The sequence below is a fragment of the Haematobia irritans genome, chromosome 5 (genome assembly GCF_050003625.1).
Source record: "Haematobia irritans isolate KBUSLIRL chromosome 5, ASM5000362v1, whole genome shotgun sequence".
Taxonomy (NCBI): Eukaryota; Metazoa; Arthropoda; class Insecta; order Diptera; family Muscidae; genus Haematobia; species Haematobia irritans.
The window spans coordinates 60,772,495-60,793,884 of NC_134401.1; the positions used below are offsets into that span (position 1 = coordinate 60,772,495).

The 21,390-nt window shown below is 31.6% G+C and overlaps 1 protein-coding gene across 2 annotated transcripts in view; it reads left to right on the forward strand.

The window, feature by feature from the left end:
• Fatp2 (Fatty acid transport protein 2) overlaps window positions 1–21,390 on the forward strand; it is a 158,910-nt gene that overhangs the window by 88,722 nt on the left and 48,798 nt on the right. Inside the window, exons 1-2 of one of the 2 annotated variants that reach the window (XM_075313393.1) lie at window positions 17,149–17,656; window positions 19,817–19,965. Coding sequence is in view for 1 of the 2 variants with exons in the window: in XM_075313392.1 (XP_075169507.1) it covers window positions 19,817–19,965 (149 nt within the window). In the remaining variant the exon portion in view is untranslated. Of the gene's footprint in view, window positions 1–17,148; window positions 17,657–19,816; window positions 19,966–21,390 lie in introns of those variants that run through there. The other variant, XM_075313392.1, reaches the window with a different exon arrangement.

Genomic DNA, 21,390 nt, shown 5'->3' on the forward strand with positions numbered 1-21,390 from the left:
AAACTGCTAAGGACGAGCAGCAGTTCAAGGCAAACTGGCTTTCTGCGGCGAAGAAGGTGGACAAGGTGGCTGTACAAAATCTGATGGCAGGTGTCAAGCGTGAGGCCCGGCAATTCGGATTTGGAAAAGCGAAAGCCTAACTGAATATTTTTCCTGAATTTTATACTAATTGAACTTGAAAAAGAAATTTAATTTGTTTTTTTTTAAATAAACGATTTCACCGATTTACACGCGTTTTCCCTTGACCAAATTTTGACCGTATCACCCTTTAAACAAAAGCATATGGATATAGACAATCATGCCTGTTCTGAGTCTCACCGCACTGTACACATTCTTCACACCTCTCAAGAAGATAGTTGTTCTGACTAACACGTGAGAACATTTTTTGAAATTTCTGATCGAAAAATGTAAACAGCTGATTTCTTCTGCAATACATTTTATTTGCAGACAGGAACCATACAATAACCCTATTTTGCAGAAAAATTACAGTAGAAAGTGGAAAAAAAATACAACCCCTTAAATATATACATCTATCAGAAGAATTTTTCGTTTTAATTTTAGGTAGTTTTATAAAATTTTATTCCGGGGCATATTCAACTTATTTTGCTCAACAAAATTGATGTTCATTTTTTTAAATATTTGTGTTAAAAATCTTTGCATACGATAGTTGTACACTTGGTCCACACAGAAAAAATTTTCGTGTACAGGTCTATGATGGTGTAAAGTGTAGTCTAGCACACCTCGTAAGTGTAACACCTCACGAAAACTATACACGTGTGTACCAGAACAGGCACGAATATTCAATGAACGTATGTCATTATTTCCAAGATTTCGTTATTACTGAGAAAATTCTTTATTAGTAATGATATGACTTGGTGAACTTCATCCTCATCATTTTGAGTTGTCCAGGTTTAGTTCATATTTGTGTATCTTTATAGAAGAAATAATTTCTTATATTTGTTATTCTTGTAGCTCTTGTATATTTAATCTAAATTCATTCAAATGGATTAGATATGCCGTGTTTATAACAGTTCCAGACAAAGCGTCAATTTATGGAGCAGATTATCAATTGTACACCGAAGATAATCAATATGCTGCGTGTTCTACCCATGACATAACTTTAAACAAAGGTTTTGCATACGAAAAATATTGGTGTGAGTATTATAGCTGCTCCTAAACTTTAGTGATAAGGTACACTGTAAGAAAATATCTCGACGTTACATGTCTAAACGAAGACAAAAATATATACAGAAAAAAAAGCATGCCCGGTCCCAAAGATTTTGTATTTACTTTAAAAATTTTGGTATTGATTCCGAGCCAAAGAAGCGGAGTATACAAGTAAGGATACTTTTAAGACACAATTCTCTTTTAAACTTGGGTTTTGTGTACTTACTTCTAGGAAGCAAATTTTAATTTGTCGCTTTTTCAGCTTTTTTTTCTTCATATGCTATCAAAGTCCTTTAAAAACGAGTTAACGACAACTTTATTTTCCAAATTAAGACTTGACTTCATGTAGAAATTATGATATGTTTCAAGTAATAAACGTCTTTAAAATGAAGTGTTGAAAAATATGTCTTATATTTGAACGATTTTTTGCTTTGTAGTCAAGTTGCAAAAAGGCAACAAATTTAAAGACAATTTCATTAAATGTAAAGAATTTTTCTGAGTTATTAAAGTCAAGTTGACCTTAGCCCAAAAATTTTTTCTTTCATGTTATGATACCCATTTTTAAGTGAAATCACTTAATTATAAGGATAATACGACTTCATTGAAAAGTTTATCGACTTTTGGACAAGGAAAAACACTTCATGGTAGAGAATTGCGTCTTCCGTGCTAAGCAAAATTTGCATTCGTATTTTAAAGACATGAAATCTTTGACCTCACGACAATACAGTAGAATTCATTTATAGCGACCTCGGTTATAACGACCATCCGTTTATAACGACGGATTTTCAAAGCAAGTTTGGTTCTTAACAGTTTGTACATGCGCAAGCATTCGCTTAGAATGACTCCGGTTTTAGCGACCATCTGCTTTTAACGACCAATTTGCACGTCTGATTTGGAATGGGCATTCGGTTATAACGACGATGTAAGTTCTGTGTACTAATTTTTTTTTCATTCCATTTTTTGTCGTCAGCCAATACTAAATAAAGAATCATATACTGCGGGGAATCACAGAATTTGTTTTCGACTATCCCAAACAGAGGTGCAAATGACAAAGAAGAAATATTCAAACCAGATGTTCAAAATTTGTCATCAATAAAATTAGTTTAGATGTTTGAAAAGCAATTATCGCAAATAGCTTATGATGAAAATTATTCGCGATGCAGACAATAACACACAAAGCACCAATAGTTTGTTAGATGCAATTGACATGGTGGCCTCAGCTTGGCATAGTGTAAAATCAACAACAATAACTAACTCTTTCCGACATGCGGGACTACTTCCAGCCGAAAGTGTGTACCCAGATGCAGATTTCGAAGACGAAGATGATAATCCGCTTTCGTTGCTACCGGAAACATATAAAAATATGCAACAAGTAGCCGAATATATTGACTGGGATGAGTTCGTAAATGTCGATGACAACGTCGTGACATCAGAAAAGTCTTCATTGAGCGAAATAGTGGAGAACACAAAAGAAAATGATGAAACTCACAGCGATAATGAACCAGATGACGAAGATGAGCCAATCAAAATTCCAACCAGGAAAGAAACCTTGAGTGCGGTGCACACATTAAAAAAGTATTTACGATTTGGGGGTTCTGATTTATCAGAGAGTTTATATAGCTCCGTTGAAATTATTGAAAGTAAATTATTAACAGAAATTCTTGTAAATAGAAAACAAACCACAATTCTAAACTATCTCAATAAATATGAATATACATGATAAAAAAATTTTGTGTACACTTATTTGGATACAACGACGTTCGGTTATAACGACGTATAATTTCGGTCCCTTGGCGGTCTCTATAACCGAATTCTACTGTATTTTTTTCAGTGTATGAAGGTTTCTTATAAAAAATTCCGATGCACACACTTAAAAAATATTATGGTAAGGCCAACAATTTCATAACCTCAAATTAAGAATGTGAGTTTTAGCATAGATAGTCTTAGCATAGAAAACGCATGCCCCTGATATAAAGTTTTTTCCTTATCCAAAAGTTGATAAACTTTTTAATGAAGTCGTTTGTCTTTATAGTTGGGTGATCGACTTAAAACTGGGCATCCTTAAATGAAAGAAAGTTTGGCTAAGGTTAACTTTGCTTTAATAACTCTGAAAAATTCTTCAAATTTAATTAAATCTTTAAATTTGTTGACCTTGACTACCAAGCAAAAAAGCCTTCAAAAAAGACGTTTTTTATTTCAAACATAGCATAATTTCATCTTGAAGTCGAGTTGGAATTTGGAAATTTAAGTTCTCATTGAGACGTTTTTGAAGGACTTTGACGACACACTAAGCAACAGAAATACTAAATTGATTTCAGTGATAATAAGCATACTTCTTCAAGTTAACTCCGAACTGAGTGCAGAAACTATTTTAGACACACTTTACTACACCTTAAATACTACACTGAAAAAGCAAGCCCCGTTCCAAAGATTTTGCTTTTGCACCTTTTTTCTTCATATGCTATCAAAGTCCATTAAAAGCGTGTTAACGGCAACTTAAATTTGCTTAAAAAGATTCCTTCCGCCATCATGTAAACGCCACTCTCTGAGCTACTGTGTCAGTTTGGGACCACTTCTGGATCCAAAAAGAAGTTATTTTTCTTTATGCGATTAAATTTGCAATCATAACTAGAATGGCAGACTTATCAAAAGCTATGGGAATAAATTATTCACAATAAAGTTTGTTCACGTAAATTCTAGTGGCACTCTTTAATAGGCCAATTGAAATTTCGGGAGAGGTTATAAACTTTCAGTCCACAATTAGACCAACAACATGTGTTAAAAATATTCTTATCTACAGAGTGAATGGCATAATGACCAACAGCAAAGTTGAAAAAATAATAGAAAAGTCGAATGTCGGGTGGAACCGACTAAAATAATACACTTCACGTAATGGTAAGGATTATTGGTTGAAAATATCGGTGATACATTTTTATGAGAGCTATATTTACATAAAAGTGAAGCGATTTTTGTTTATAATCAATTTTATTGGTGACGCAACACTAAGCAGTGTTGCCAGTATTGGGGATTTTTTTTGTGCATTGGCATGACGAAACTTCTGAGTTGGGGACTTGGGGATTTGGTGGGAAATTTCCATAAATTTGGGGATTTTTGTGGGGATTTTTTCGAGAAATCGGTTTAACCTTCTTTGAAATCTTCTCAAAATTTTATTTCTATAGAAAATTTTGTCAAAATTTTATTTCTATATCGACAATTTTGCCACAATTTTATTTCCATAGGAAATTTTGTAAAAATTTTATTTTCATACGATATTTTGTCAAAATTCTATTTCTATAGAAAATTTTGTCAAAATTTTATTTCTATAGAAAATTTCGTCAAAATCTTATTTCTATAGAAAATTTTCTTAGAAGTTTATTTCTATAGAAAATTTATGAAATATTATGCAAAATCTACCAAAAACATCAACAAATCTACAAATCTACCAAACAATAAAAAAATCTACCATTTATGGTAGAATTCTACCAACATTCGTTCATAAATACAATGTTGCCGAACTCGCATTCATATCTCCAGCATTTAAAGACGATTACCTTGGTGGTGTTGTGACTCGAAATCTTTATGTTATTGCAGCTTGCAGGATTTGACAAAATTTTAATTTTTAAATTATTACTGATTTTCTACAGTAGAGCCTTTTTCTTTATTTTTTTCAAAAAAAAAAAAAACTTGTCAAAAATGTATTGGGGATTTTTGTGAGGAATTTAAATGTAAATTGAGGATTTTTGGGGACGAGAACATCATAATTTGGGGACAAGAGCCAGAAAAATACTGGCAACACTGATGCTAAGCTCTGTGCCAAATTTGAAGATGATCCTCTTAAATTATACCATGGTCCAGTCTAATCCCTCAAATTGGTCTATGAAAAAGCAAAAGAGAAAGGGAATTGCGTCTTTATGCATAACCATTTGTGTAATACGAAATCTTTAAAACCATGTAAGTTCTTTCAGTCCACGCCTGCATACATGCTGATTGGTATGTAATGTACCAAAGTAAAGTCTATTATTGCTATTGCTCAAAAGCAAACAATGTCGGAAATAACATCAAATGTTATAATCACTTTAGATTTGTTCGAATTGACTACCCCGAAAGAATTCTCCTCATTAATTTTACGAAACATCCTTCATTAACTTTTCTTTGTAATTTCTTCACTAAAACAATGAAATTTTCATTGATTTTCGTACATTTTTACGAAGAACTTTTTACGAATGTATGAAATGCCTATGAAATATTCTACATTGACTTTTCTTCGACAAAAGTTCTTACTTTTAACGTAACTTTCTTCACATTGCATTAATTTTGTGAAGAAGTTTTTACGAATTTATGACTATTTTACGAAACATTCTGCGTTAAGTTTTTTATTTTATTTAATATATTTAATGTTTACATGCGCAACAAGACAAGGTCTTATAATTAAAGTGCAGGATTTTCAAAAGTTGTAAGATTTACTTTTGCGACATAATTTTCTGTAATAATGTTCTGAGTGTATTCCTTTATTAAATTTTTCAATAATGCATGTCTATGCTATTTCTCATTTTCATAAAAGGTTGGAAACTTCTTCATAAAAAGTAAGAAACATCTTCATAAAAAGTACGAAACTTTTTCATATAAGGTACGAAACTAATATATAAAAAGTACGACACTTTTGCATAAAAAGTACGATACATTATCATACAACAAATTTCGTTAACAGAACGTAACATTTCGTTCTTTTAATGAAAAGTTTCTTTGGCTGCAAAACAATGACAAATTTCGTTCTTTTAACGAAAAGCATTCGTTCGGTGTACCTTTGCCACACAAGACCTTTAAACGACAAGTAAAGCCATCACTCCGCTGCGGTACTTTTACCCATTCCCGCGTCTTGGGAGTATCGACTCTTTGGTATTTTTACCTTCAAAATGCCCCAGGTGCAAAAGTCCAACAGATTGAAGTGGCCATTGGGCGGTAGAAATTAGCCTCACTGCACTGAAAAAAACAGTAAACCCACCAGGAAGAAAACATTCAGTTAATTTTAGAAAATTTTTAAGATTTTTAGAAAATTTAAACTAAACCTTATTACAAACGCTGGCATCACGCCGATATCACAAAAATAAGTAAATATTTTTCGACAAATTCAAGAAAATTTATTAGACATAATTAATTTTTTTCACTTGTTAAAGAAAATTTTGTAGATTGAAAGAAAAAATTGGAGTTCAAAATTGCAAGAATATCTTTAGTGACATAAGAAGTTCATGATGGACGCATTTGTAGTAAAATTTGCAAATTTAAAGAAATAACCCAATAAACACAAACGTTTGAAAAATGCTAAATTTCAACAAATTTTCAAACATTTTTTCAAAGGATACAATACCAATTGATAAATAATAATCTTATTAAACATATCAACAAATAAGAAAAAAAAAAAACAAACAACAAAACTTTAAATATCTTAAACATTATTAGTAAACACTTTTTCATTGATAATTCGATTTTCTTCCTTTTGGTGTCATAAAACAGCATTAAAATTTATTAACATGCGGGCAATTCGAAATTAGGAACGTACTGGACTGCGTTAGAATTGATTTCCAGCAGAAGGAATTCACAAAATATCCATTTTAAACTGATAATAGCATATGAATTAAACTGACGATGTGATGCACATTTTCATCCAGAAGTTGTTGATTTCAACAGTTTGTTGTTTTTAACAATTTTAATTGGATGCACTTGTAATGTTTCTGGAAACTTTTTCTTGCCGATAAGCCACTCATTTTTCCTTGGTCAGCTTCTTAATGTTTGCAAGAATATAGCATCCAAAGATTTTAGTTTTCTGCAGAGATTTAAATTTAGTGACTTCTCTAAAGTGTTGATTTAATTTTTCATATTGACGTACCAATTGACGTACCAACTATTTGAATCAGTACCAACTATTTGAATCCGTTAATTGACCACCATTTTTTCATCGGTCATCTTTTTAATGTTTTCAAGAACGTAGAATCCATAATTTTAATTTTATGCAAAGAGATATACATTTAGTGACTTCCTTAAAGTTTTATTTCATTTTTTATTTTCACTTACCTATTTTTATAAACTATTTGGTTATTTGTCTAAAATTTTCCATTTTTTTATTTCTTGCAATTGACCACGAACTTCGTTGCACAAATAAGTATTGAAAACCACATGGTTTTTTCGTTGCATTTTAGGGTAGTGTTTTGTCAAAGTTTTCTCATATTGTCTTCAACACCTTTTCAAAGATTTCGTCAACATTTTGGCAAATTGGAAGTAATTCGCAAACAATTTGAAGATGTATTGAAGATGAGCTATTTCAAGTCAAGTTGAATTTATGTTGAAAATTATATTTACCCTCAAACTGAAAAGTTGTTGCATTTGAAAAACGCTCATCCTGTGTTTATTGGGAATGAACTATTTTGTGAGAAATACGAATTTAGTAAAACTTTTTACTTGATTTGTGTATAGTTTTTTCACGTTTTTAGTTCATTTAACTAACGTACGCAAAAAAATATTAGAGTAAAGGAAACTTTGTCCATATATAATAATTCCATAAACTAAAATAAAGCTAAATTGGCTTTAGTGAAATAGAGAGTTCACTTTTTTTGTGTATAAATTGACCATATGACCTCCATGTTTTTGTTTTGATTAAACCTTTGCTGAATTTTCTGAATTCTTTTTCTTTAGAACCTACAATGGAAAAAATCTTGCCCTGTTCCAAATATTTTGTACGTTCACTAATTATTTTGGTATTGATCCCGAGCCGAGATGAATTCATTTACAATTTTATTGACACCTGGAATGTTTAATAACGCTTTCGATTTTAATCATGCTCATATTTTCAAACACGTCCCTAAGGTAAATTAGACATAAAATTATTTATGAGTCACGGTATTTTTCGTGAGCCACCACATTTTTCGTGAGTCACGACATTTCGTGCGTGAGTGTGCGTGAATACAAATTTGAGTCATACGAAACAATATCGTGAGTGAGTAAGATTTTTCCGTCGTGAGTGTGCGTGAGCTTGAGTAAAATATTTCTCACGTGCACACCTCTAGTAAGGATATTGTTAAGCAGTGATGCCAATTTGGCGCTTTTAGCACCAAATTTAGTGCTTTTTGATTTTCAAAAAGCACCAAATTGGCTTTTAGTGCCTTTTCAAAAAACACCAATTTGTTGCTTTCTGGCGTTTTCATTTAGTGCTTTTGGTGCTTTTGCAATTTGAACTGTATTGAGTAATTGACGACATCTTTTCATACAAAAATTCTGATTAGACTGTCAAAAGCTTAAGAAACTCCACTATACTGCCATGGAATTTTATTGTTATGAAGGTGGTATTGATTCTTTTTTAATCAATATTGTTATTCTTTTTAAAAGAGTAGGGACGAGTGCAGATTTTGTGAACTTGATAAAGATGTCATTAAAAATGTTAGTATTAAATTCACAAAAACACTCATAATTGAAATGAGAAACAGGCTCCCAGCAAATATTAATATTTCCAAATTTAATGTCGAAACATTTATTTTCTCTTCTGAAAACACATATTACTGATAAAAATTAATTGAATGAGTGTAAAATAAGGATTAAAAATATAATGCATAAAATAAGCATCACTTATAAAGATGTACACTTGGATAGGCAATCATAATTTCATACAAATGCTTCATATGAAATCAATATCCAAAAGTTATACAATACTTTTTTTTAGTGTTAGTGTTTGCAGTGGGAACTGATATGTTAGAATTTATAATATATTTTTGGTGCTTTTTGCCCTTCGGGAGTTGACATCACTGTCGTTGCTCTTACGGTAATATTTGTTTCGGTGTACTTCTTACTAGTCGATAATAAAAATATTTTCTATTTCATGGTTTGTTTTAAGAGTAGCATCATTCGATGAAATACCAACATTCGGCATTGATTTATGTGAAAGCTTTGCCTTGCATTCACGTGCACACGACTATAATCACCAGTCTTGGAACCATGCCGGAGATTCGTCAACAACCAGTTAACGAATACAAACTTTAGACCCTCATTATGAATGCTAATTCATTCATTGGAGCGGTATTAGCACAGACTAATAGCGGATAAAATTATATATATTTTTTATAAACAATTTCATTTGGGAATCAGTTGGGATATTGAAGTCGCGTGTATTTGATTTTAATCGAAGTCCAAAATCCACTTCAACTAAGATCGTGTTAAACATGACCACTCCATATTGCTTGTAGAAAAGAAGAGAAGAAATTGCTTTTTTCTTCTATTTATAAAGAACTTAATTCATGTGTACAGTTTTGCGCTTGAAGTGAACATAGCCTTGGTTAATCGTAAAGACATTTGAGTAAGCGTTCTTTGCCGGAAGTAATAAAGTGCAATAAAAGGCTTAGACCCCTCCAGAAACATTTTAAATTAAATTTTAAGTAGTTTGTATTTTTTGTACTTTAATCAAGTTGAAAAGTAGCTCAATAGCGCGAACATATTTGTTGTTAGCTCAGGAAAATTGAGAAAACAAAGAGACAAAAAATAGAAATGCATTTATCGTTTACGATACGCATTCAAGATTTTGTACGAAGTACATTATGCACATTTATTAGACTGTAATTATAATTATGGTGTTATGGATATATAAAAATATTGTCCGAAATGATTAGGAAGACAGCAGCTTCAGATTCCCACATTTCATCAATTCCCTTTATTGGTCGATCTTCGATTGCAATTATTAGACTATTTGTAAATCGTTCTTCTATTTGTTGGGGATATGTCCACTTCCCATCAGCAATCCCTTTACACTCAAAAAAAGTGAACTCTCTATTTCACTAAAGTCAATTAAACTTTATTTTAGTTCATGGAATTATTATGTTTCGAGAAAGTTTTCTTTACTCTAATAATTTTTGCGTACGTTAGTTAAATGAACTAAAAACGGGGAAAAATTATGCAGAAATTAGAAAAAAAATGATTAAATTCGTACTTCTCGCAAAATAGTTCATTATTGGTTTTAATTTGTAAATTTTACCAAACATGCGTCCATTATCAACTTCGTATGTCACTAAAGATATTCTTGCATTTTTGAATTCCACTTTTTCCTTCAAACTACAAAAATTTCTTTAATAAGTGAAAAAAATTAATTATGCCCATTAAATTTTCTTGAATTTGTCGAAAAATATTTACTTATTTTTGTGATATCGGCGTGAGCTAGCGATTGTAATACTGTTTAGTTAAAATTTTCTAAAATTAACAAAAACATTTCTTCCTGGTGGGATCACTGTTTTTTCAGAGACTACACGGACGAAAAAGACTGTTTTTCATATGTTTGGGTATAAACATTATATTTTTGGAACTCAAATTTTTAAACACAATATTTTTGAGTGCAAACATATAATTTTCATAAACTAGCATAATATGTTTGGGACATATATGTTAATATGTTAGAACATATTATGTTTGGGGCATAAAATGTTTGTAATTATAATATGCTTGGATTCAAACATATATTAATTTAGAAATAGCCCATAAACATATATGTGTTTACAAAGAGAGACAAAGTGTATGCTGGAAGTAAAAGAGACAAAGTGTATGCTGGAAGTGAAAGTAACCAATTGGCGCATTGCAAATATATATACACAAAGAAAATTTCATTAAATATAGGAAAAATACTACGTGTGAATATAAACAAGTATAAATTTACATATTATGAGTAAACATATATATGTTGTGATATAAGACTTCGCCAAAAATTGTATATGCTTAAGTAAAATATTAAAATGAGTATTCGGAGAGAAAATTCATTCGGAACCAAGATGAAATATATTTGAAAAAAAGAGCATGAGTTTTGTTTATCATTTTCGCATTACGGGCACAATTTTTTGGTTTCGTCAAAACAAATCGGAACGTAGGACGAGTAAGTTAAAATATTCAAACAAAGGTAATTAAAGGGATCTTCATAAAAACTAACGAAAGGGCACTATACACTGAACAAACAGCATGTCCGGTTCCAAAGATTGTGTCTCCACTTTAACAATTTTGGTATTGATTCCGAACCAAAGAAGCGGAGAATACAAGTAAGGATGCTTTTAAGACACAATTCTCTTTTAAATGGGGTTTTGTGTACTTGACTCTACGGAGCACATTTCAATTTTTCGCTTTTTCAGTTTTTTTTTCATATGCTATAAAATGTCCGTTAAAAACAAGACTTCCAGTAGAAATTATGCTATGTTTCAAGTAAAAAATATCTTGAATTTGAAAAATATCTTGAATGATTTTTGCCTTGTAGTCAAGATGCAAAAATGCAACAAATTTAAAGACAGTTTCATTAATTTTAAAGAATTTTTCTAAATTATTAAAGTCAAGTTGACCTTAGTCCAATCATGTTATGATACCCATTTTTAAGTCCAATCACTTAATTATAACGACAACACGACTTCATTGAAAGTATCGACCTTTGAACATGGAAAAAAACTTTATATTAGAGAAATGCGTCTTCTAAGCTAATCAAAAGTTGTATTCTTATTTTAAGGACATGAACTCTTTGGCCTCACGACAATATTTTTTCAGTGCACTCTTTTTAGAGTTGTGAAAGTAAAATGAAAACAGGGCGAAACAGTGAGAAATTAAACAGTAAGATCTATAAAAACAAACATTAGTTCCTCTTTATTAATGAGTAGTCCAAGAGGAGTTGGCGGATTTTTTCGAAAATAAAAACGGGCATTGAGTTCGAGTTTTGCCGCTAAAATGAGAAATAATTTTACCAGAATAACATTACAACTTTTTCCGGTAAATTGTATTATAACATGGTGGGGAAAGATCCAAAGCAATAATTGAATAAGTTTATTTTCTTTAAAAGAAATAATTAAAGAAAAGTAAAAGGGGTAAACATGGCCATTTTAACGCGATAATACCAATTTATACCGGCATTAAGAATTAAATTAAGTACAAAATTATTCGTTAATAAAAATTCATATTTATTTGTATTTCTAAATTAATGGTGTTACATGCTAGCAAACAATTGTTCACACCAAAATAAATTTATGTGCTGTTGTAAAATTACTGTTTAGAATTTAAATATAATGTGCTTTTGAATGGTTATCGTTAACCTTACACCCTCAAAAAAAATCGCTTCTTTAACATATGTTCCAAACATATTTTCCAGGAAGCACATATATTATTGGATACTGCCGAAACATTAATATGTTTATTTTATATGAAAATATTATATGTTTGGAAGCATTTTGGGCCCAAAAATATTATATGCTTGGAAGAATTTTTCCCAAAGACGATTGTGCTCATTGCCTAACATACTCGTAATTTTCACTTCCACGAAATATTTTAGTTCTTGGCACCTATTTCTGTAATACAAATAATGTTGAAGAAATTATTCACTTTTATAAATTTTTTAAATTTTACCTTTCGCCTGCACGGAGAATCGAACCAAGGACCATACAGATTGTAAACCAACACACTATCCACTGGACTACGTAGCTGTGATAGTCACCAGTAGATAATTATCGTTATAAATTACATTTATATAGCATAGTTTGCAACGCCCACGAGCCCATGCAAACATAACATTATTTAACAGAAACATACATTTGTTTGCCACGTGGAGCAGTGGTTAGCATGTCAGCCTTGCATGCAAAGGGTCGTGGGTTCAATCCCTGCTCCGACCGAACACCATTTTTTATTTTTTTTATTTACACATGTATATTTATACTATATTAAATTTGATAATGAAACTTCGAAATGTGGGTTATTAAAGATTTATAGTCTGTAACAGTGCTTGATGTAAACGAAATTGACTGATTTTGGATAAAATATTATTTTTTATTGCAAAAATTACAATTTTGTAACAAAAAACTGGTTTTGGTACAAAACTTTAAAATTTGGAAGGAATTCAAAAACTCTAACAAAAGAAGAACGTGGAGTCGAGTATAAACATACATAAATAATTTTATAATATAAACATAAATTTATTTAGGCGTGAACAGTTTTTTACTAGCATTTAACACCATCTTTAATAATTCATTTTAGAGAAAATAAACTTTTTAAATTGTTTTATCTACAAAACTCGAAACATATGCTCTTTGTTTTTCAAATGTCTATTCTCTTTACTCTGAATACTCATTCTAATATTCAAATTAAATAATATTAAGACTTAAGCATATCAAATTTTTGGCCTTATCATAAAACAGTTTTCCGAAACAACATACAAGCGGTTTCACAGAAATTGTTCTCTTTTGATGTGTTATGTTGATATCTTTCGTCAACTCTCCCGGTTTCCATCTCTATTTCTTTCTCTATACTCTCTCTGTCGCTTTGAATAAAATATCACAACATATGTATGTTTAGTCGAAATTTGTAAATTTATATATGTTTGCATTCACACATATGATTTTTATGAAACATTCATGTCCCAAACATATTATATTCTAACATATTAACATAGATGTCCCAAACATTTAATGTTAGTTTAGGAACATTACATGTTTGCACTTAAATATATTGTGTTTTAAAATTGTGCCCAAAACACATTTTGTTTATATCGGAACATATGAAAAACATATTTTTCTAAGAGTGTAGGATTCGATGGAAAAATATTTTTATATACTCGAATTCACGTTCTTCTTTTGTAAGAGTTTTTGAATGTCTTCGAAAATTGTAAACTTGTATACAAAAACCTTTATTTGTTACACAATTTTTATTTTTGCAATAAAAAAATAATATTTGATTTGAACTCAGTCCATTTCGTTTATATCAAGCATTTTTCTTTTCTGACTTTAAGTCTTTTATAAAACACACTTTACAATTTCGTACTAAAAATTTAATATAATAGTATGTAATGCTGAACACCATTTCGGGAACTTCCGAACGAATCTGAAATATATGTTAAAAAATATATTTAAAAAAAAAATTGGTGTTGGTCGAAGCAGGGATCGAACCCAGGACCCCTGTCACGCAAGTCGGACGACCAACCACTGCTCCACGCTGCCAACAAATGTATGTTTAACAATGTTATGTTGTTAAACAATGTTATGTTTGCATCGGCTCGTGGGCGCCGCAAGCTATGCTATATAAATATAACTTATAACGATAATTATCTCTTGATGACCATAACAGCTACGTAGCCCAGTGGTTAGTGTGCTGGCTTACAAACTGTGTGGTCCGCTGTTCGAATCCCCGTCCGGCAAAAGGTAAAATTGGAAAAAAATATAAAATGTAATAATTTCTTCTACAGTGTTTGTATTACAAAAAAAGGTGCTAAGAACTAAAAAACTCATGGAAGTGAAAAAAATATGAGGCAATATACAATTAGGCAGAAAAAAAAATTTTGAGCACAATATTCTTTGGGAGAAAATTCTTCTCAGCATATAATATTTTTGGGTCCAAAATGCCTCCAAACATATTATATGTTCACATAATAACATATAGTTTTTTGGAAGACAACATTATTGAATTTGGATGGAAAAATACAAAATGTTTGGAACTTAGACTACCAAAACATATTATATTGTTTAGACCAATATGCTTTCAAACATATTATATATTGGAAGAAATCAAACATATAAATATTTGGGCAATACCCAAAAAATTATATGCTTAAAGCAAAATATGTTTGGGAGTATATGTTACAGAAGCGATTTTTTTTTTGAGGGTGTAGGGATTTAATGGTATGTAACGATAATCAATGCCTACGGGATTAATAGGAGCTTTAAAGCTTAACTCAAGAAAGTCCAAATATAGAGTTAAGTAAGGTGGGATCAACTAATCTGAAATTCAAAACTTGTTACGAATTAAAACCTACACTGAAAACACAGTGAACCCACTAGGAAAGAAAATTTTATTTAATTTAATTTGATTAATTTTAGAAAATTTTAACTAAACTGTATTGGAAAATGTCACGCCGATTTCACAAGAATAAGTACAGAATTTTCGACAAGTTCAATAAAGTTTTTTCGATAAAAATATTATTTTCACTTATTAAGGTAAGTAATATGTTCGCTTTTCGCGTTGAAATTTTCGCTGTTACTTTATCAAAACAGTTCATATAATGCAGATAGATTAACATAATTGAGGTGCAGTTTCTTGTTGCTCTAGATTTCGGCAAGTCTTTACAGGAGTATGTCTTTTTTCATTCATAATTTGGATTATTTCAGGAAGAGTAATCGCGAAAATAAAGTGATTTTCAACACGAAAACCGAACATAGTACCCACCTTTAAAGAAAATTTCGTAGTTTGAAGGAAAAAATTGGAGTTCAAAATTGTAGAAATGTCTTTAGTGCCATATGAAGTTCAAGATGGGCGCATTATTGGTAAATTTTACACATTTTAAGAAATTCTGAACTATTTTGTGGAAGACGCGAATTCAGTTAGTCTTTATGCTTCATTTGTGTATGATTTTTTTTCTGTACGTAAAAGATTATTGAAGTCAATGAAACATTCTTAAATTCCATGAACTAAAATAGAATTAAATCGGCTTCAGTGAAATATAGGGTTCTTTTTTTTTGAGTGTATATATTTTGTGAACCAATAATATCAGGACCAATTAATATCGCTCTTAGAAATGATTCCTCGTATATATTTGATAATAACTTAGTCGACACATCGACAATTGGAAAAGGTGAATGTACATCTCATTCTAAGTTTATTTATCATTAAATGTCGACTTGAAATAGCACAAATTAAATATTAATTGAAAACTTATTGAGTGGTAATACATATCTATTGAAAATTACATTTAAGAAATATTTATTGTTTGGAACCGGGTCCTCTCAACAATTTCTGAATTTGATTTCTACACCCTCACAAAAAATCGCTTCTCTAACATATACTCCCAAACATATTTTGCTTCAAGCATATATATTTTTGGGTATTGCCCAAACATTTATATGTTTGATCTCTTCCAATATATAATATGTTTGAAAGCATATTGGTCTAAACAATATAATATGTTTGGGTAGTCTAAGTTCCAAACATTTTGTATTTTTGCATCCAAATTCAATAATGTTGTCTTCCAAAAAACAATATGTTATTATGTGAACATATAATATGTTTGGAAGCATTTTGCACCCAAAAATATTATATGCTTAAAAAAATTCTCCCAAACAATATTGTGCTCAAAATTTTATTTATTTATTTATATATTTACAATCATAATGAATTATGAAAATAAACAGCTAATATAGGTGCTAACAACATAGGTTTTCGACCTGAATGCTCAAAATTTTGTTTCTGCCTAATTGTATATTCCCTCACATCTTTCTCACTTCCACGAGATTTTTTAGTTCTTAGCACCTTTTTCTGTAATACAAACATTGTAGAAGAAATTATTCAATTGTATGATTTTTTTATTTTAATTTTACCTTTTGCCGGACGGGGATTCGAACAGCGGACCACACAGTTTGTAAGGATCAAAGAAGTAGCTGATCAATTGACCAAGGAAAAATAAAATGTTAATTTTGTAATAACAAGCAACAACCACCAACTTAATTCAATATCGCTCCCTGTTAAATAGCGCTCCAAGCTACTAAACACATATATGTTTATAGGCTATTTCTAAATTAATATATGTTTGCATCCAAGCATATTATATTTACAAACATTTTATGTCCCAAACATGTTATGCTAGTTTATGAACATTATATGCTTGCACTCAAAAATATTGTGTTTAAAAATTTGTGTTCCAAACATATAATGTTTATAGCCAAACATATGAAAAACAGTCTTGTTCATTCGTGTAGGCAAATTGTTTAAAAAACTATTTGAAACCATATGTTATTGAAGCATTTTCCCCACATTTGTTTTCATTGGGTACCAAATACCAATTTATAAAAAGAAAGCTTTTCTCTCGATTGTAGTAATCGGTATTAAACTTATACAAAACAGTTGTATTAAATAGTAGTAGCACTACTACTGTAATGTACCATCGTTAACAACACTTCCATAAAAGAGAGCAGTGTTTCCAGATACATCACACACATTAAATTTCATAACAAACCATCAGATTTGTGTCAGCTCCATTCGTTCAGAAAAAACATCACAAAGCTTGAATATTACATTTGCTTAGTAAATTGGACAAAATCCCCCATCACTTCTACTGCAGCATTTATATGGAGTGATACTTTTGTTTGTGTTGTTGCTTGTGTGACATTGTGATAAACACGAAACGGGCAAAGAACCAAAACAGAGAGCCATTAATTGTTATTGGCAAACGTCTTGGCCACGCACACACAGATACATACTTCTTGCAGCAACGCATGTAAAGCCACACGTCAGTGTGGATTGAAAATATAGATACATTTCAACCATGCTAATAAGAAATTTTTTATTTCGCTCAAGCAGCATTAACTATTATCTACCAATTCGGCGTACACCTCATACAATTTTATGACATCACTTACAAGCTCGGCGTTATAGGAAATTTCGTCAGCCACCACAACAAAATTATCATCACAATAACAATACAGCAAGCTATTACAGCGGACATCCGTATTACATATCTGTAAGTGGAAAATAAAGGCATTCCTTGGATCACAGTTAGTAGATATTGTACCAAAGGAAAAGCACCAAGTATTCTCTACTAAATAAGACGACATAAAGAAAAGGACACTTGTTTCTCAACAAATGACATCAATTTAGTGTGAAATGACCTAGTTTAGAACGCAATTTGATAATCCGGTCAAACATAATAGAAGAGTGATCTACAAAGCAAAAAACCTGCTAAATTGAACTAAATTCTATTAAAAACTAAATTAAATGTTACTTACCTTATGTGCATAAATCTTTAAAGGTTTGAGAACAACAATTAAGAAGCAACATATGTGAAAATTAATTATTTGAAAGATAACGAGTATACAGGGCCGTAAGTTCGGCCAGGCCGAATCTTATGTTCCCTCCACCATGGATTGCGTAGAAACTTCTACGAAAGACTGTCATCCACAATCGAATTGCTTGCGTTGTGGTATCTTAAAACTTCTTAACGTCGTTTTCTAAATTGTGAGTTAGACCATACGTGGTAGAGAGTCAGAAATGAAATATGGGGGTCGCTTATATGGGGGCAATATACAATTATGAACTTGATATGGACCAATTTTTTGTGATTGGGGATCGATTTATCTGAGGGCTATATATAACTATAGACCGATATGGACCTAGTTAGGCATGGTTGTTAACGGCCATATACTAGCACAATGTACCAAATTTCAGCTGACTCGGATGAAATTTGCTCCTCCAAGAGGCTCCAAAACCAAATCTCGGGATCGGTTTATATGGGGGCTATACTGATATGGACCACTTTTGGCACGTACCAAATTTCAACCAGATCGGATGAATTTTGCTTCTCCAAAAGGCACCGGAGGTCAAATGTGGGATCGGTTTATATGGAGCTATATATAATTATGGACTGATATGAACCAATTCCTGCATGGTGGTTGGGTAGCATATACTAACATCACATACCAAATTTCAACCGAATCGGATGAATTTTGCTCTTCCAAGGGGCTCCGGAGGTCAAATCTGGGGATCGGTTAATATGGGGCTATATATAATTATGGACCGATTTCGACCAATTTGTGCATTGGTGTTTGAGGCCATATATTAACACCACGTACCAAATTTCAACTGAATCAGATAAATTTTGGTCTTCCAAGAGGCTCCGGAGGTCAAATCTGGTGATCGGTTTATATGGGGGCTATATATAATTATCGACCGATATGGACCATGTTTTGCATGGTCATTAGAGACCATATACTAACACCATGTACCACATTTCAGCCGGATCGAATGAAATTTGCTTCTCTTAGGGGCTCCGCAAGCCAAATCGGGGAATCGGTTTATTAGGGGGCTATATATAATTATTGACCGATGTGAACCAAATTTTGCACAGTTGTTAGAGACCATATACTTACACCATGTACCAAATTTCAGCCAGATCGGATGAAATTTGCTTCTCTTAGAGGCTCCGCAAGCCAAATCGGGGGATCGGTTTATATGGGGGCTATATATAATTATGCACCGATGTGGACCAATTTTTGCATGGTTGTTAGATATCATATGTTGATACAATGTACCAAATTTCAGCCGGATCGGATGAAATTTGCTTCTGTTAGAGTCCCCGCAAGCCAAACTTGGGGGGTCCGTTTATATGGGGGCTATACGTAAAAGTGGACCGATATGGCCCATTTGCAATACCATACGACATACATCAATAACAACTACTTGTGCCAAGTTTCAAGTCGATAGCTTGTTTCGTTCGGAAGTTAGCGTGATTTCAACAGACGGACGGACGGAAGGACATGCTCAGATCGACTCAGAATTTCACCACGACCCATGGGGTCTTAGAGCAATATTTCGATGTGTTACAAACGGAATGACAAAGTTAATATACCCCCATCCTATGGTGGAGGGTATAAAAATAGTAGTCACGAAATAAACTGATTTTCCCTGCAAAAACATAACGTTGTTCCAGTCTTAAAATCAAAATTATTTCAGCAATCAAGCGAGTTCAATAAAGCCTTTCTTAATTTATCCATTAATCCATTTTTACCCTTTTCCTTCTAAACATATAAACATATTACTCCATTTTTTCATGGATTATCTATAAACCATTTATATTTATCTAAGTTTCATATGTCTAATATTTTGTTTCTATTTTCTTATTTAGCGTGGGCAACAACCATCAAATCAACTAAACGGTGGCAGCAATGGTATCGATAACAAAAATTCGTCAGTTGTCATCGATATTGATGTGAAACGCAACGGCGTTACCGACCATGACAACACCACGAAAGAGGCCGAAACATACGATCGAGGGTAATAAACAACAAAAACTAATTTCACCTAACTCAACCATTGCAACATTGTATCTAACAAACACATAAGCAAATTATCTATTTAAAACGAGAGAGGGAGAGCGAGGTGAATCTTTTTATCGTCAGTGTTACCATTCCATTGATCAAATATTCAATTTTCAAAAAAAAGCAAAACTTTTTCATTTGAAAAAGCTCACGAAACATTTTAAAGCCAAACTAAAATACCTTACGCATATACACACTGTTTTTTCGTGGAAGAATGGCGATTTGCAAATCTTGAAAAGGGATATTTCAGCATAGTGTAATTTTAAATTTTGAAAGTAAATTAAATCTAAAATATTATTAAATTTGCGTAGGGAAGTTGAAAAATCCAAATCAAAGTTATTATTGAAATTAATCAATTCATTTAAAGCTCTCAAAATTGAGTCGCGGGAAGCATAACTACTCCTATGAAAAGGAATAGCAAAATATTAATCTCTAGAAGAGATTATTATATTACCAATTATAAAAATGTGATAACCTGTTTCTGTATGTCGAAGGAAAACCCAGTCGATAGAAAAGCAGTCACTCGAATTCAAATCAATTTGGCAAAAACTTTTTCATTTTTTATCTATTGTTCGATTTTTAGCTATCGTTCGATATTCAGAAACAGGGTATGAAAAACTATTTCAGTATTCCGTAAAAATAAATTTTGTGTAAACTGTGTTCATCTGGAATTTAGTATACAACCAAAGGCATTTAAACTTCTACTTGTTACTGTATCACCTCTGTTCTTGTTTTCCGTTTCTTGTTCATTAAGCTTTCTAACTTTGTATGAAGATGGAACTAAAAACCGTGCATTAAGATGAAACACAATACTGACAAGCATTGGCTTAGTATTGGGCTATATGGTATCATCAGGGGAAAATTTAGTTATGCTATATTTTTTATAGAAAATACTGTTTTTCATAACACAATTATTGAGCCAAGCTCTTAATAGTCTTGTCTTTCCGTCCACTCATATAAATATTGAACGAGACATAGAAATGATTTCATGATTCCCATGAGCTCTTTATGTAAAGCTTACGTAGTCCCTAGGTTTTCTCTTCACTTTGACCCAATTGATTTGAACTTGTTTTATAATACGTATGTATAAGCGACAAAATAATGCCTTCTTCCTGTTATCGAACGAAACCCCATTCGAAAGAGAGGCAGTCACTCGAATTCGACAGAATTTGGGTTTTTCTATTTTTGAATGCTCGTTTCGAATGTATGAGAATACATTGATTATCCAAAATGAGTATTTTCCAATTTTTGGCCCGAGAATTCTTTCAAATGTTAACAATAACAACAAAATATTCGTTTGGAATACGAAAGAAAGCTTTCGTTCGAAATACAGGAACAGGGCATAAGTATAGAATCTAAAAACAGTAATCGAAAATCAATA